Source organism: Rhinolophus hipposideros, assembly GCF_964194185.1.
Source record: "Rhinolophus hipposideros genome assembly, chromosome: 24".
In the NCBI taxonomy this organism is placed as follows: domain Eukaryota; kingdom Metazoa; phylum Chordata; class Mammalia; order Chiroptera; family Rhinolophidae; genus Rhinolophus; species Rhinolophus hipposideros.
The window spans coordinates 3588542-3605896 of record NC_138070.1 but is presented as its reverse complement, the minus strand read 5'-3'; the positions used below and the strand labels follow the sequence as shown (position 1 = coordinate 3605896).

General features: G+C 56.1%; 1 protein-coding gene across 22 annotated transcripts in view; it reads right to left on the bottom strand.

Moving 5' to 3' along the window:
• NCOR2 (nuclear receptor corepressor 2) overlaps positions 1–17355 on the bottom strand; it is a 185070-nt gene that overhangs the window by 103336 nt on the left and 64379 nt on the right. For all 22 annotated transcript variants that reach the window (XM_081037413.1, XM_081037418.1, XM_081037431.1 and 19 more), the window contains 3 exons: positions 14351–14464; positions 7026–7082; positions 1748–1800 (listed from right to left, as the gene is read on the bottom strand). In XM_081037413.1, coding sequence (XP_080893539.1) covers positions 1748–1800; positions 7026–7082; positions 14351–14464 — 224 coding nt within the window. The remainder of the gene's footprint in view (positions 1–1747; positions 1801–7025; positions 7083–14350; positions 14465–17355) is intronic.

Genomic DNA, 17355 nt, shown 5'->3' with positions numbered 1-17355 from the left:
TATTTTCCGTTTCCTGCTAGACAAAACCTGAGGACGGTATGGGTCTTTGTTTTATTCACAGCTAAACCCCTAGGTCCCAGAACAGGGCTTGGCACATAGTAGCTGTTCAATAAACGTGTTCGATGAATGAATGATGAATGAATGCTCCCAGCAGCCCTGCTCAGAGAACACCCACCCTGATCCCCTAAACCAGCTGTGACAGGCACGCACACACACACACACACACACACACACACGCACACACCCGCCATCCTCTATCTGGGGGTCCCCACCCCCAGCAGTGACCCCAGGGCAAGGCAGGTCCCAGGAAGCTTAGAAAAGACTGAGGTGGCCTGACTGGAAAATAAACTCTGTTGAGTCAAGAGGCATTTGGTACCGTGAACACACCTGCAAGACCAAACAGAAGCCCCGACCCCAGTGGCCTCGGCAATCCCACGCTGCACCGGGGCCCCAGGTGCAGGGACCTCTCGCGCATCAGCCAGCCACGGGCTGATGCAGGTGAAGCAACCTTGGCAGGTGCTTCTGAGACAAAAGGCCCAAGGACCTCGCTGACAACAACTGATTTTCTAGGTTGTTCCATCAGTCACTGGTAGCTGCATGGGGCAGCTGAGTTGGTCACCAGAGCCTGGACCTGTCCCTTGAATCCAGAAACTACAACAGAAGGGACCTCCCTGACGACTAGTCCAGAAGCAGCAGGCGTGTGGAAACCACTGGGAAGTGTGCACGTGTCCAGCGCAGCAGGACTGCTGGGGCGCTCACTACTGCATGTACACCCTGCAATTCCACCCCAGGGACGCTCAGACAATCCGATGGCGCTGGACTGCCCACTGGACCAGCTAAGCACTGCCCTCTGAAGTCATACGGAAAAGCCTGCACCATGATGAACTTCGAATAGTTCAAAGACTGTGATCCTTAAGAGTCAGCCTCCAACCTAGTAGCTGAGTGCTCACGGCCACGTGTTTCAAGCCCAAGGTCTGCAGTCCCTTTCACCTTTTGGGTTCCGAGATAACAGCATGAGGTAACATCCGTGCCCCAGCCAAGAAGGCTACGTTCCCATTAATGCATCCCAAGGGGAAGCCAGCCCCTTCCAGCAGCCAGACCTCTAAGGCCTTGCTCCCAGGCTGAAGACAGAAGCCACCAGCCCCCAGTGCAGTCCTGGTGCCCCTACTATGCCAGCTTGGCCCACGCATGAACTGATGTCTTTCCGCTCACAGCACCCATCTGGGACGGGCCCCACCACTGGGACACCTCTGACTGGCCACCTCCAGAGCCTCTGGGTCTGGATTAGACAGCGCTCCCAGCTGGTCCACCTGGGCTGTGCCACAGGACGCAGCCTCTGTGCAGACCACAGGACCCTCCCAAATAGGCTCCCATCAGAGCCCAAACCATGGGCCCTGCCTGCCCTGGGGCCACCACCTGCCCCTTGGCCGGCTCTCCTCTGCCTGGCAGCTTCCTCCTGCTCCCCAGCATGAGGACCCGCAACCCTCCAGCTGTCTCTCCAGGGCTGTGCAAGCAGCTTCCTCGCTCACCCTCCCCAACCTGAGGTCTGTTTTCCAAAGCTTCCTGGGGCTGCTCACTCTGCCCTTTCTCCCCGCACACCTGCTCTGACCCCATCCCAGGCCCTCCCTGGCCCAGAACTCTTGCCCAAACTGCCTCCTTCTGCCCCTCCTCCAGCACCTGGGCCTCAGAGGCCTGAGGGGCTGTCCTCACCCCCTGTGCGTCTGCACAGCTGCCTGAGAATACTCACATTTTGATGTTCTCATGATACTGCCTGGTGTCGGATGGCTGGTTGTACAATGGCTGCAGAGGAAGAAAAAGGAAAGCAGTCAGAGACCAGCCCTGGGCCACCTCAGCCACAGTGGCGAAGGCCCTGGCACGAGGGAGCTGCCCACTGGTGTGTGAACCAGCCAGTGGGCATGGAACAGAACATGGGGCCCCAACCAGGAACAGACTATAACCCTCTGGGCACATCTGTGGTACCCTGCACCCCTGCCAAAGCCGTCGTGGCTACTCTGCAGGGCAGTGGGCAGTGCTGGCCCGAGCACCAGGGAGCAAGCAGCACACACGTCACAAGGTAGCTGAGATCAGCAATGGTCTCCAACAGGGAAAACTGCCCAACTTTGCAGTGTCCGCCCCACTGTGAGAGGCCATATCCTCCCTACTGACCGGGAGACGAGCATGTGGGTGACGTGCTGCGGAGAGCACTGAAGACACCCGTCCAAGAATGGAGCTGAGCCTGCCCTCCGGCCCCTGCCCCTCCTGCAGATGCCCACAAAGGCTGGGGCCTGTGTCCCTCCAGGAGACAAACACCGGGATGCCTGGACAGCCTTGTTCATAACAGCAACACATTGGAAAGCTACCTGCCCGCCAATAATTAGGGCTCGTTCACACCTAAGCCCGGGACAGCGCTGGAAAACGAATGAACTAGGCACACATTCGGCCACAAGTGAGCACAGTGACAGAATAAGGTGCTGTGGGCTCTGCGATGGGTCTGGATGCTGTGTATGCCCCTCCTGGATGCCAGCAGCACAGCCAGGGGCTGAGGGCAGAGCCTGGCTTCACATCCCGGTCCCACCCCTCCCCAGCTCTGTGGCTCTGGGTGAATCACTGAGCCACCTGTGCTCCTGGTTTTCACCTATAAACTCACGGGGATGTTCTGAAGCCCAGATCGGGCAGCGCATGCAAGCCCTTAGCCCAGCGCCTGGCACAAATGCCCGCATATCAGCGACACCAGTGCCTTGGGGTGCAGTGACTGTAGTCATGGCCCCAGTTTTCCTGCCTCCCTGTACCCACCCATGCCTTTGCTTTGGCCAGTGGGGCAGGGATGAACTCAATGACCACAGAGGCTTGGAAAAGTGTGTCTGCACTTCTGCTTCCTCTCTAGTCCACCCGCCCCGTCAAGAGAACAAGCCTCGCCTGGCCTGCTGGAGGCGGGGAGGAGACATGGAGCACAGCGGTACCATGCCAGCCAGCGCTGAGCCAGAGCCACCAGCCAATGCCCAGCTGACCACGGACATGAGCAAGCTGAGCCCAGATCAACAGAAATGCCCAGCAATTCAGTGCCTCAAGCCACTCAATTTGGGGCTGGTGTGTTATTACATAGCAATAGCCAACCAATACGATTATCATCCCCATTTTACAGACGGGAAAATCGAAAATCGAGTCCCTGAGGTAAAAACAGTTGTGCATAACTGAAGAGATGAGCTGGAACTAGAATCCTGCCTCTCAACTCCAGCCCTGGAGGGAGGGGTTTGCCCTGTCTCTGCCTGCACCCACCTCCATGCGTCTGTGTGTCCCTATGTCGTGCTCTCTCCCTCTCCCCCTTCCCCTGTCCCTCTCTCTCACAAGCCCACACCTGCAGCAGGAACCTCCAGGTCAGCCATGAATGACTGAGGTAGAAGAACCAGGTACAGCGTGTGAGGGGTCAAGTAGGACAGGGGAAGGACAGAGACATGGAGTCCTAAAGCCTCAGGCAGGGAGGGCCCCAGGATGAGGGAAGAGGGCACATAAGCTCCGCCCTAGAACTTGTCCCTGGGGGTGGAGCTGGACACCTCCTGACACCCACAAGCCTCCTGATAATACCAGCTGATGGGGACCACCCACAACCAGCATGGCCACAGGACCCAACCTGCCCTCTCCCCAGGGCACGGCCCGAGGGCGTCTCCCCTAAGCCCCTTCCCAAACACCTGCAGGGGGCTACACAAGGCCAGGCAAAACCTCCTTCTGTCCCGGGAGGCGAGTTCCAATGTGGTGGCCATGAGGTGGCCTTGGCCCTCACAGCTACAGCAGGACACACACCCAGAGAGAGAAATCCCTCCCACAGGGCCTGGGGGAGCCAGGCTTGGAGGGCTGGAATACAACCAGGACAGGGCGCCCCTACTGGCTGCCCCGGGCCTGTCTCTCAACCTCTCCGGGCTTCTATTTCCTCCTCTGGAAATGGGGGCATAGCCAAACAGAGGGCAGAAAGGGAGCACCAAGGGCGAGGACGTGCACAACTGCTAAGCCCTGGGCAGAAATCAGCGGCTGTTATGACTAAGAACGGAGAGCTGGGTCTCGGAGGAGGAGGGGGGTCCCCTTTGGGCCTGACTTCCGCCAGCCCGCAGGGTGGCCAGAGAGCCAGCAACCCCAGGTGGACTATGATGCTAGGAAATGAAGTGTAAGCCCTGGCCCTCAACCCTCTGATGACACCAAGTTCTTAAAATAACACCTCTGAACAGGAAGGAAATCAGTGACTCAAAGCAGCAGGGGGAGGGGCCGCGGCTGCCCCCACCATCCCCCACAGTCCTCTCCTCCAGGCCAGGCCTTGGTCCTCCGGGCGCTGGGACGGAGGGGCGATGCCACATGTCCTAGGCCCAGGCATCCATCCCAGGCAGGTCACAGGGCGCCCATCATTGTCCCTAAGGCAAGGTGGCCGCTCCCTCAGCTGAGCCCCCTGACTGCAGCTGGGAGAGCCGGGCAGAGAACTGGATTCCCAACGGTGCCGCCCTCAGACCACAGAGCCCCCGTGGCCTGAGCTCTGACTCCTGGGTGGCACGAAGAGGCCTCTGCAGAGGGTGCACCTCTGAAATGCCTCCACCTGGACACACCTCTGGCCGCTCAGGCCATTCGGGGACCACAGGGCAGACCTGTGCCGAACTGGTCAGCTATACCCCATGAGCTCAGCACAACTCCCTACCTCGTCTCTTGCTGTGTGACCCTGGACAAGGTACTGCCCTCTCTGCACCTCCTCTAGGAAAGAAACGGTGACACGTCCACGAGGCCTGACACACAGTAAATGCCCTGTCATGTGAGGCTCCTCTCTAGTCCCACTGAAGGCCACCGAGCCAAGCGCCTACTGGCTTGGAGAGGACTCCAGTGACAGCCACACGGCCCAGCAGACAGTGTAGACCTCGGCCTCCTGTGCCACCAGCCTTGAGGGAGCCCCTGCTCTGGGACCCCCAAGCAGGGGATGATCCCCTCAGTCCCCTCCACCCACAAAAGATGGCTCAGATTCTGAGCCCAGGAGGCCCTGCCGGCTCACAGGGATGCTGGCCTTACCAGCATCCTCAGACCCTGATACAGTGACCTCCACTGACAACCCCATTCAGGAAGCCCAGGACTGATTAGGTCAGAAAAGGGAGAAGGAGAGCTTCTGGGCCTGGAAACGGCTGAGTACCACCTCTGGTCCCACCATCCCCCTGGCAAGAAGAGGAAACTGAGGCAAGCAGCAGCCTACTGGGAGGCTAGAAAATGGTGCAGCAACTGGAAAATGGTCTGGCAATTCTTCAAAAAACGAAGCACAGAGTTACCGTAACCCAGTAACTCCAGCCCTAGGTACACACCCACAAGAAATAAAAACGTGTGCACAAAGAAACTTGTATGTTAGTGTTCGTAGCCACTTTATTTATAATGACCAAAGACAAGAACAACCTAATGTCCACAATGGATGAACGGACAAACAAAACGTGGTCTACCCACACAATGGAGTGTGGTTCAGCCCTAAAGGAACGAAGACTGACACACGCTAACCGTGGGTGAAACCTCAGCAATGTGATGCTGAGGGACAGAAGCCAGTCACCCAAGGCCACATGGTGTGTAAGTCCCCTGACATGAAATGTCCAGAATAGACAAATCCGTAGAGAAGACAGCAGCTTAGTGGGTGGTTAGGGCCAAGAGGGCTACAGGGTGTGGTGAGAGGTGGGGAGCCGGGGAGATGGGGAGATAAGAGGTGACATGTTCAAGGGTATGGAGTTCCTTTTGAGATGGTAAAATGTTCTAAAACTGATTGCGGAGATGGTGCCACGTATCTGTGAAAATGCTAAAAATCACTGAAGTAGACACTTTAAATGGGTGAATTGTATGACATGAATTACATCTCAACAAAGCTACTAAAAAAATAAAAAATAAATTTAAAAAGAGGCTGCTAGACCTCCAGAGGTCATGCCCCCGGCGGGCCTGTCACTGGTCCCAGGAGGGGCTCTGGGCTCTGCCCCTGGGCCGTAAGAGCCCCACCCCCACCACTTGCCTGGCTCTCCCTCTGGGGGCCAAGAAAGGCCAGATGCTCCCTGTCCCTCAGTGGTCCAAGCAGACAGACCCCAGGCTGAGGAGCAGCTGTCACTGCAGGGAAAGCTCTGGGGGCAAACAACTCAACCCTCCCACGAGTTCTCGCCGGCTGAGTGCTTACTATGGGCCACGTGCTGTGCTAAGGGAGCCTTCACTTGCATCATTTTCATTTAAGACTCATAAAGAGCCCTGATTCCCCATTTCACTGATGAGAAAACTGAGTCCCTTTCCCAAGGCCACTCAGCAGACACGTGGTTGAGCTGAGTTTAAAATCAGGCTCCAAATGCATAAGACTATTCCTGCACCATGAGCGTGCCCACGCACGCCCCAGAGCTGTCCGGGGTATGAGGACCTCACAGCCATCCTGCGTGCGTGTGCGGGCTAGCAGTGTCCCTGTATGCTGTCCCTCAGCTCTTCCCACCCGCCAGTCAAATGACACTGGCAACAGTAAGAGCAATAGCAACAACTAACACTCAGCACTTCCTGTCCATCAGGCCCTGTATCTAGTGCTTTATAAATACTAATACAGTTAATCACCACTATATCCCAATGGGATACGTGGTATTTCCATTTGACAGATGAGCAACTGAGGCACAGAGAGGGTAAGAGACCTGCTCAGGGTCACACAGCTATTGAGTGGCAGACCTAGGCGCTGAACTCAGATCACCTGGCCTAGGGTATGGGCTTTCCACACTAGGCTAACCACATGGGTTGGACTCCCACCTGTCAACCTTCTGAAGCCTGACAGGCTAGGTTTCAGAGTGTAGCAGGAATCACTCTGCCACCCCACCCCCAATGCGGCTGGGCCCAGCTACCCACTATCTGCCAGTCCCTCTTATCAGAGGGTGTATTTCCTGCCTCCTCTGAGGACAGGGCAGCGCTTGGCAATAGAGGACTTCCTCCTTCCCCTCCACGCCCACCTGCCGCCCACCTCTCCAGCCAGCCCCTCCCCTCCCAGAGCACCCACCCTGTCCCCAGCTCACCAGCTCCACCTGGGGCCCCAGGCCTTCCAGAATCCGATGTGCAGCTTCAGCCTTCTTCTGCAGGGTGCGGAGAAGAGGAGGAATTACACACGCGTGCACACACACATGCACACAACAGATTATAAACAGAGGCCTCCGGGAAGAGCAGGCAGCTGCCCAACCCGGCACGCAATCCTCAGCCCGGGAGTGGGGGGGAGGCCAGGGCCCCCCTGCAAGCCCTCCCCAAACTGGAAACAAACACACAGGGGTCTAAACACCCCTGCAACGTCCCTGGCGAGCTAGCCAAGTTTCGATTCTAACAAACGTACCGTGTTCTCCGGTCCTATCCCCCCAAGTCCCCAGGCCCAATACCCTAGGCCCAGTGGTGCGGGCACAGCTCCTTGCCAGCCAGCACACACTGCCAAGCCGAGGTGCCTTCCTGGGCCTTGGAAGCTGGCTGAGTGTCTACGATTACCTCAGAGCTGATGCCGCCAGCGAGGGGGGTGGAAGAGGAGCAGGGAGGGCGAGATAGACACACTCAGAGATACCCTTTCTAGGATTCTTGTATTTCACAATCATGTGACTATTTCTGAGCTACCCTGGGGCCTCCCCGCCTCCCTCCCCACTCACAACCCGGGACTTATTAGGAAAACAGAAACATGTGGCAGAAAGGGCTCGGTGGCAGAGAATTCAACAGGCTGGACCTCTGGGCCCCAGGCCATGAAGGCGGACATTGTGCCTCCGCCAGGCCCCACCGGCCCCGCCTGGGACCACCAGGGCCTGCTCTGAGGGGCCCAGAGGGTGTCCGGGCCAGCTGGAGGAAAGGGCAGACAGAGAGCTGTGCAAAGGGCGTCAGCAGCGTCTTTATCGGGTCTGGGCCACTGTGTGCGACAGTAATCGGGGTACCCACAGCACGCACATGGGAGACCTAAGCCCCTCTGGTGACCCAGGAAAGGTTGGGTGCTCCTGACTCGGCCAAACGCGAGACCATTCAGTATGTGGTGTGGGTCGAGAGGATAGGTCAGCAAGTTATCATCATCAGATCAAACCGTTCCCCAGAGATCCCCAAATCCAGATACACTAAGGGGGGTGACCCAGAGTCCTGGGGAACACGGTTGACAACAGAATTCGAGGGCCAGGCAGGCTCCTGGTATAACACAGGGAGGAGGGGTGCCAAGGGCCAGCCTCACTCCCCTTCCCCCAGCCCCCAGCGACAGAAAGGGAGTATGTAGGTGGGCTCAAGCTGGCACCTAGAGCTAGCTCCGCCTAGAGCCCGGGGCCCAGCCCACCCGAGAACACAGCCATGCTTTCGGCCCCCTTCGTACAGAGCCGAAACCCCGAGACCAGCAGGCTCAGAGTGTGGCCGGGGGCCAGAAAAACAGGCGGCAAATGATGATTATAATGAGTGCCATTTCACCGAGCACTTACCATGAGCCAAGCACTGAGCATACAGCATGCAATATTAATATTTAAAGCACACAGAAACACACCCTGAGGCAGATACAAGACTAGCCCCATTTTACAGATGATGAAACTGAGGCACAGAAAGATGATGTGAGAAGTCCTTCTGATAGCCAGGCTCCAAGAAGGGAGACGGACAAGGGCCAGGGGATACCACTCTGACAGTCACTGTAGACTACCCTTGCCCTGGCCATATCTTGAAGCAAGAAAGGGTCAGCCGTGGGGCAATGAAGATGGAAGAATTCCAGAGCCAGGCGAAGTGAAGAATTAGGAATGAGGTGGGGAGGGGACAGGGTAGCTCCCCAAACACTTCCTGAACATTCACTCTGAATTAAGCACAAGGGCAAGACAGGAATAAACGCAACCTGGGCCCTGCCTGCAACAAACCCAGTCTAGTGGTCAGTGGTAGCGGTCAGCATGCTCAGGCAGAGAAAGGTACCTGTGCTTTGTAGGGGAGGCACCAAGCAGGGCACAAGTCATTCTCTCCAGAAAGGTAACAAGAGGGATACATAAGCTGGGTTTTGAGGGATGAATCGAAGTTTGTGTGCATTCGTGAGGCTCTGTGGGGATCAGCAGCAACTGCCCATTTAGATAAAAGGGTGATGCCAAGCACAAGAAGGGCAGGGCTGGAGCGGCAGGGTCACTAAACACTGACGCATCTTATGGCTGGGCCTGGGTCTTAGATTTGGGCCCAGGGCCCATGGTGGTGACTCCAGAAGCCTTTGTCCTATGAACCATAGCGGCTTCCATCATCAACAATATCCTCACTGTCTCAGGAACCAGGCACTTCGGGGGGGTGGGGGGGCGCCTTCCTGCAGCCCCTGGAGAAGACAGCAGGGAGGATCCTTCCTGACCTGCTGAAGCCTCGAGGAGCCCCGGAAATGCCCCATCACATACCTGGTGTGAGAGTTCCTTTGCTCCCTAACAGGCCTTCCCCTGGGCTCCACCCCTAAGCCCCGAGCCACTTGGAGCCTTTTAAGAAGCAAGTCAATTTCCACAAGGTGGCACACCTACAATTTACCCAGAAGAACAGTACCAAGGACGCTCGCTGCAACACTGGGCCACGCAAACACAAGGCAGTGTGGCAGCCAAGAGCAGGGTTCATGACCCGCCGGCCTGGGTTCAAATCCACTTACCAACCATGTGGCCTCAGGAAAGCTCCTTCACCTCCCTGAGCCTCAGCTTGCTCGTCTATAAAATGGGGGTAACAACAGCACCTTCACGCAGCCGTTACGGAAACTAAAGTTGCTGACACACGTTAACGCTCTAAAATCAGGAACTGGCACACAGTAGGTGCTACGTGAGAGCTGGCTGTTATCATGATTGCTGTGAACGATGGCACGGCTCACACCAGCTGCCCCCGCACACGCCAGGCCCTGTACTGGACCTTCACGTGCTCTGTGGGTTTGGATTCCTCCGAGAACCCACTGTAGAAGCTTCTAGCATTAGCCCCATGTACACACAGGACAGCCATGCAGCTGACAAAGGGTGCAGCTCAAGAGGCAGGTAAAGGCTGGGCCCCCGCAGCCTGAGCCGGCACCCCAGCCCCTCACATCGCCCTGGAGCATTCCCTCCACTGCTGCTTCCACTTGGTTCCCACTCCCTGGGCTTCTGGGTCCAGCTGTGTGTGTGTAAGGGGGGTGGGGGCTGGAGAGCTGGGGGGCTATCCTTCCTATGGGCCCCTCCTCCCCAGGCAGGCAGGGCTGGATAGCCATGTCTGTGCCTTGGGGGCCCACATCTGGGGTGGGCTCTGAGCTGACCCTCAGCAAGTCCCTTCACCGGCTGAGCCTCAGCGCCCCCCACCTCGCCCCTGCAAAATGGCTGTGCTCACCCCAGGTACCAAACTCCCAGGACTTCTGCAAGGATGTTCTGCATGTTGTCACTCTTCAAATGGATGGGAGACACCTCCCTGGAAAGGAGCCTGGCCAGGGGACACAGGTGCAGGCCACAGATTCAGACCCAAGCCGAAATACCCTCTCACCCGGAGCTGATAGCTTCTCACAACCTTGAGAATGAAGGCCCAACTCCGAGCCAGGGTCCACGGGACCCCCAGTGCCGGCCTTGGGGAAGCTATTGGCCAAAGCTGCCCTGCCAGCTCCCAGAGGACAGGCCCAGGAGCTCACGCCTCAGGGGCTCTCACCAAGCATCGGGGGGTTGAGCTAGGGTCTCGCTCAACAGACTGCACTCTGCCTACGGGGGACCCCAGGGTCCACGTGACCCGGCCTCCTGGCAGCTGTACCTGGGGTACAAAGACCTCAGTCACCTGCACAGAGAGGTACATACAAGCCCCATGGCCTCTCGAGACCAAACACTGTGGCTACACCTATCAAAGCACAGACATACACACACACGTGCCACACAAGCAACTCGTACACACACTGCATTCACACGCACGTGCACAGGGCACGCACAGCGCAAACGTGCACCTGAGTGGATACATGCATATGCGTGAAATGTAAGCACACACAGACACACATGCCCTACTCAGACCCACCTACAAACACGGGCACACAGCCACTCACATACATCTACGCATGTCAGACAGCTAACAGGTGTACCCACAAGTGTGTGGTGTGCCAATGCACACACCTCCTCAGGTGTGCCCCCACGTGCTGACTCACACACGTATCACACACATGCAGTCACCCACAGGCCCCCTCGACCACACGCATACACACGTGCATGGATCTGCATGAATAATCACATAACAGCCTCCTTCCGTTGCCCAAAGTGCCCACTTCTGCAGCCGAGCCCAAGTCCCGTCTCCTCCAGGACGTCTGCCTCGACTGCCCACTGCCCTGAATTCCTTCAGTGTTAGCACCAGGCCAATTGTCCCTCACGGAGCCATCGTCACCAGTTCTGCAGTTCTGCGCGTGTTGGTTTTATCCCCACTCAGTGTGAGCGCCCTCCCAGGCCTCCCCCTCCCGCCCGTGCACACTCCCTTTGAAGATCAAACGAGACCCCTAGCCCCTCTCTGAGCCTTGCCCGGTGCTGTGACCCCCACTCGAACGCCCTCCTGGGGCCAGTGGCCCACCCACTGCTTCCAAGAAGCCTTTTCCAACCCCGCCCGCCTGTCGGTCCCTGCCCCTCGGCTCCCTGCTCAGCCATTCTGTGTGCACCTGCCTGGCCCCGTCCACACAGGCAGCTCCTGGGAGGCAGGAAAATCCTGGCTCAGCTGGCTCCCCCTGGCATGCTGGCGCCTCTTCCATGTGCCCCGAATGGATAATGAGCCTGAGTCCACTGTGCAGAAAAGCCAGGCGGGCCCTGCCCAGCAGGGAAGCTGCGTTTTCCAGCCAGTGCAGCATTTAGAGACAGACCCTTGTAGTCAGCCTCTCAGAGGAACCAGCAGGGGAGGAAGGAGGATTAAAATTTAATCCTATTGACCCCCCGCAGGCGGTAAGTCCTGGCTGCCCCTGCCAAAGGCAGCTGGGGCGCCTCTGCCCACCCAGCCTCCAGCCAGAGGCCCAGCGAGGCAGAGACCCACCGACTCCACTGGGGCCAGGGGCCAGTCCCCACATCCCAAAACCAAGGACTGCGTCTCAGGGGAATCTCCCCTCCCCCCCGCCACCCATTCATCTATTCAACAAACATTTACTGAGTACCTACTATGTGCCGGGCACTGTTCTAGGTGCTGGGGACACAGCCAGGGGGAAAAAATGACAAAGATCCCTCCCTGCCCTCACAGAACTTCCATCCACAATAAACAGAACAAATAAAATATGAATCACGCCCAGTGGGAAAAGGGGCCAAGGGGAAAATTAAAGCCAGAAAGAGGAGAAACAGGGGTTGAAGGCTTTGCAGGATTAAACAGAGGCTCAAAACAGGCCTCCATGAAACGGGGACATTTGAGCAAAGAGCTAAAGGAGTGAGAGAGCGAGCCTAGTGGGAAAAAAGGAGCTGCGGGCAGAGGGCATGGCCAGGGCAAAGGCCCTGAGGCAGGGGCACACCTGGGTGTTCCAGGAAGGACAAAGGCCAGTGAGGCTGAGCAGAGTGAGATTAAGGTAAAGAAAAGGACAGAAGGGGGATCAGGAACAAGGACAGCAAAATTCCTCAGATCAAAGTGTGCCCATGGGTGGTGACTTGTGGGTGTGATTATGTCTCCCCACTAGAAAGAATGTGAGTGGGCTGGGGCGAGGTCACTGCTGTGTCCCCAGTGTCTGGAACAGCAGCAGGCACAGAGCAGGCGTTCAATTACATGGCTGCTGAATGAATGAATGAATGAACAGGTTCGAGTGTGATGCGCCCAGCACACCTGAACAATAACAGCACACTAGCACTTGCTCAGTGCCAGGCATGAGGCACTACATAATGAACTCATCTAACCCCCACGCCACCGTACAAGGTCGGTGCTGTAATTATCATTTTGTAAGTGAGGAACATGAGTCACAGAGCAGCTTAAGTGGCTGGCCCAAGGTCACAAAGTGAGGAAGTTGTAGAGATAAGATTTGAACCTAAGACATCTGGCTAAAGCAATGTGGCCCCTTAGCTAACCTATTGTTATAATTGCTATGTGTCACTTGGGGTGGTGGACCAGGGTGTATGTGTAGGGGTGGTAACCAGCCCCACAAGGCCCAGCACATAGCTCCCACTAGGCTCACACTCATCCTGCATCTATTGCTGCTTCAAGAGGCAGAGGTATAGCCAAAGTTGTTGCTCCAACAGTTCCCTGCCTGGAGCTATAGCCACAGGCACCAGCCACATGTTCCCAGGGTCCAGAGCAGCCATCAGGCCCCAAGACAAAGGGTACCCAGCCCCAGTCAAACTCTGAGCACTAATCCACCAGCCAGAAGCACATCCCACAGCAGAGACAGCTGGGAATGGTGGCTAGGAGCGTTGGGCAGGCGGGGGACCAAGGGAGCCAAGCAGGGAGAACAGGTCCCCCATTTGTCAAACTTCACTATGTGACCTCAGACAAGGAATAGTCTCTCTCTGGGCCGGTTTCCTCATCTGAAATTAAAGGAAAAGAGTCAACATCCACTGGCCCTGAGCACATTTTAAAAAGAGTCAACTGTAAATCCTTTAAGCTGAGCTCTCAGTGGTTTGACTGGGATGACAGGCAACTCACCACCTCACCAGGTTCCACTTCAGGACAGCTCAGACCCCTGAGGTTCATTCCCTGAAGACATTCTTCTCTGGGTACCCTGAGTCCCTCCCCCAAGACCGAACTCCCTCTAATCACTCAGCAGCTGCCCTCCATGGATCCACAGGAGACCCCACAGCCTGCTACAGACCCTGTGTTCAAACACTCACAGGCCCTTTCCAGGGCTAAATGTCAGTGGAGGCCAATACTGACAAATCAGACTCCAGGGTCTCATGGACCACAGGTTCAAATCCCAGGTCCACCACTTCCTAACTCTATGACTTTGGACAAGTCACTTAACCTCTTTGGGCCTCAGTTTTTCCATGGGTTAAATGGAAACACATTGTACCTACCCTACTAGGGCCACTATGTAAAGAACATGGCAGACTGCATGAAAAGGAGGAGCTGGTCAGTTCATCTTTGCTGTTACTCTTAATGGCAATAATATTACCACCTGTGTCACAGGAACTTCCGCATGAGTGCCAAAGTGACTGCCTGTTGCCCCCACTGGTTGGCTGGCCCCTGACGCTCTCGTAAGACCTGAGGCCTACGTCTTCACACTGCATCCCACAGGCCAGCCACAGCTCACACCAGTGCCACGTCTGAGCAGAACAGGCTGCAACCACACCAGGCTGCGCTTCCACTGACCACCCCCCTCCCATTCACAAACCCGGGTCTGTGTATGGGGCAGAAGGGGGTGACAGGTGGGAGGCAACAACGAGGCCTGGGGAGAGCGCCAGACCCCTCGAGGCGGCCCTGGTGGTCAGCACAGGTGAACAGGAGGTGGGGACAGGGACACACGTACCCGGTTCTCGTCGTAGATGATCTGCACGAGGCTGCGATGCTTTGACTCGCTGGGCGGTGGTGACACGGGCTTCTCGGGCTCAGGAGGCTTAGCAGCCTCCTCCTCCAGCTGTTGCTGTGGGAAGGGGGAGAGTGTGGCGGTGAGGGTGCCGGCGAGCGGAAGGAGCAGAGGCAGCACCCCCACGGTGGAGGGGCGGCCCCGTGCAGCCCGGGCTGGCGGCCATGCACAGGAAGTCAGGCTGCTAACCATTTCCTCTGAATCACCCTCGGGGACTCCAAGCCCTGGAGAGGCCCCAGCGGCCCCGCAGGGAAGAGCCCAGCCCAGGGCCAGCTCCAGCCTCCAGGCCCTGCAGCCGGCCCTGCTGGGTTCAGGCCTGCCTTGGGGAGTTAGCAACTAGGTGAGCACAGCAAGCAGCTAGACCCCGCTGTGCCTCGTTTCCTCTTCTGTAAATGGGGCGTATCGCTGTGGCTCCCTGATAGGACTACGGTGAGAAAATGGTAAGTTGGTGCACGTACAGCACAGACTGGGAGTTCGCTAAGAGCCAGCTGCTATCACCCATTCTTATCACACGTGTCACCATCCCCAGGACAGAATGGGGAGCCAGACCGTCCAGACTAGAACCCTATTCCTACTACTTCCTTGCTGCGTAACCTTGGGAAGTTGCTAAACGTCTATGAGCCTCACTTTCCTCATCAGGAAAATGGGGATAATTGAAGTTTCTACCCCAGAGTTGGTGTGAGGATTAAATGAGCTGGTCTGTGCAGTCAGGCCTGACAAGCAGCTTTTCATCATCCTCGCCACCATCGGCATCTCTGTGGTTTTCATTTGGGGGCCCCCCTCCTCCAAACACCATAAAGGACTTCGCTTTATGCTGCTGTCTGCTTTATACCAAAAAGGGAAAGTAAAGACCAGAGAGCCTAAGACACTGGCCCAAGGTCACAGGGGAGGCCGGTAAGCAGGTGTGCGATCTGACACGGCATCTTGAGATTAGAACCCTGCTCTCTGCTGCTAATGCTCACACAGCCTGCCCGTGACCGGGGAGCAAACCATTATGAACCCAGAAAGGTGCCAAGAGGAGGGCAATGCAAAAGGGACCAGAAAATCCAGCCCTGGCTCCTACCGGCAGAAAGGCCTGGCTGGGGGGAGCCGAGCTGCCTCCGCCCCACAGCGACGCCTGGTGGTGGCTTTCAGAAAAGCAGCCAGAATCTGACATCAAAATCACTGCAAAAAGCATCAAACAAACAAAGCCAAAAAATGGAAGAAGCTACAAAGGGTGGGCGGGGATTCTCTCCCATCAGGGAAGGTGGCCCCTCCTGAGGCACCAAAGAGAAACACCACAGAGTCCGTGCTGAGGAGACAGAACTCTGCCAGCCCTGGCCTCAAACCCTGACTCCATCACTCACCAGCTCTGTGACCTCGGGCAAGTAAGTCACTCAACCTCTCTGACCCTCAACGTCTTCCTCAGAGAAAACTGGGAGTGCCAACTTCAAGGCCGTCTGTTCTGAAGGCCAAAGGAGGCGTCACACGGAGAGTGAAGCAGGGCAGCGGGGTAAAAATCGGCTACCAAATGCAAACACAACCACAACGGGACACCACGCCCCCCAGGACAGCTGTGATTCAGAAGAAAAACAAAAAGTGGCAAGGGTGGGTGAGGATGTGGAGAAATTGGGACCCTGTGTACTGCTGATGGGAGTGTAAAATGGTGCGGCCGCTGCGGAGAGTAGTTTGACAGTTTCTCGAAAAGTGAAACAAGAGTTATAGGACCTGGAGACTCCACTCCTAGAAACACAGACATACCTCGTTTCACTGCACTTTGCAGACATTATGTCTTTACAAACGGAAGGTTTTGTGGCATCTCTATATCAAGTGAGTCTACCGGCGCCAAAAAGATTAGGAGTCGCTGAAGGCTCAGGTGATGGCTAGCACTGTTTGCCAATAAAGTATTTTTTAATTGAGGTACGAATGTTGTTCTGCTGGAATTAATGCTACTGTACACTCAGCAGATTACAGCACCATGAGAACATAACTCTCATATGCACTGGGAATCCAAAAACCTGGAGTGACTCGCTTTATTACGTTTGCTTTGGTGAGGGGCCGGGGATGGAAGCCACAGCATCTCTGACGTCTGCCTGTGCCTAAAAGGTGCTCAAACAAAAATGTGAACGCAAATGCTCACAGCAGCGCAGTCACGATGGCCAAAAGGTGGCAATAACCCAACGTCCATGCGTGGACGACTTGGGTAAGAAAACGACCGTCTGCACAGTGGAATGACTCAGCCAGAGGAACAAAGCACTGAGGATTGGCCTTGAGAACTCGATGCTGAGTGACAGAAACGGGTCACAAAAGGTCACATACTGTGTGATTCTATTTACACACAATGTCCCGAATATGCAAATCCAGAGGCAGGAAAGTGGTGGGGAGGGAGATGGGTAGTGACTGCTAATGGTTCTGGGGTCTCCTTTTGGGGTGATGAAAATGTCTTGGAACTAGATAGGAGTGGTTGTACCATATTGGGAATGTACTAAATGCCACGGAAGTATTTAGTTTAAAATGAAAAATTTTGTTTTGTGAATCTTAGCTCAAAAAAATGCCAAACTTTAAACTTAATGTCAAAATGCAATGCTGAGCCTCACTGACCGGCCCAGCTCCTGGGCCATACCCAAGTCCCACTCCTCCATGACAGTTGACAGCCCTCCACCCCCATACGTCCTTCAAGACGCGCCCACAGGACCCTGAACTGCCTCCAGAGAGTTTTCTCTCATCAAACTTCACTCTACCACCCATGGTGGCCAGGATGGCCCTTGCACATACACGGAGTCCACACTTCCTCACGTGGAGAGGACCAGATGTGACCCTGTTCCCAGGTACAATCCAGACACTCTCCAGTGTCAAGACAGTGTCACACAGACTCCAACAACAGTGTTTCATGAGCACCTACTATGTGCTGGCACTGCTAAGAGCATAGCAGTGAACCAGGATACAAGGACCCTGCCCAGATACTAAAT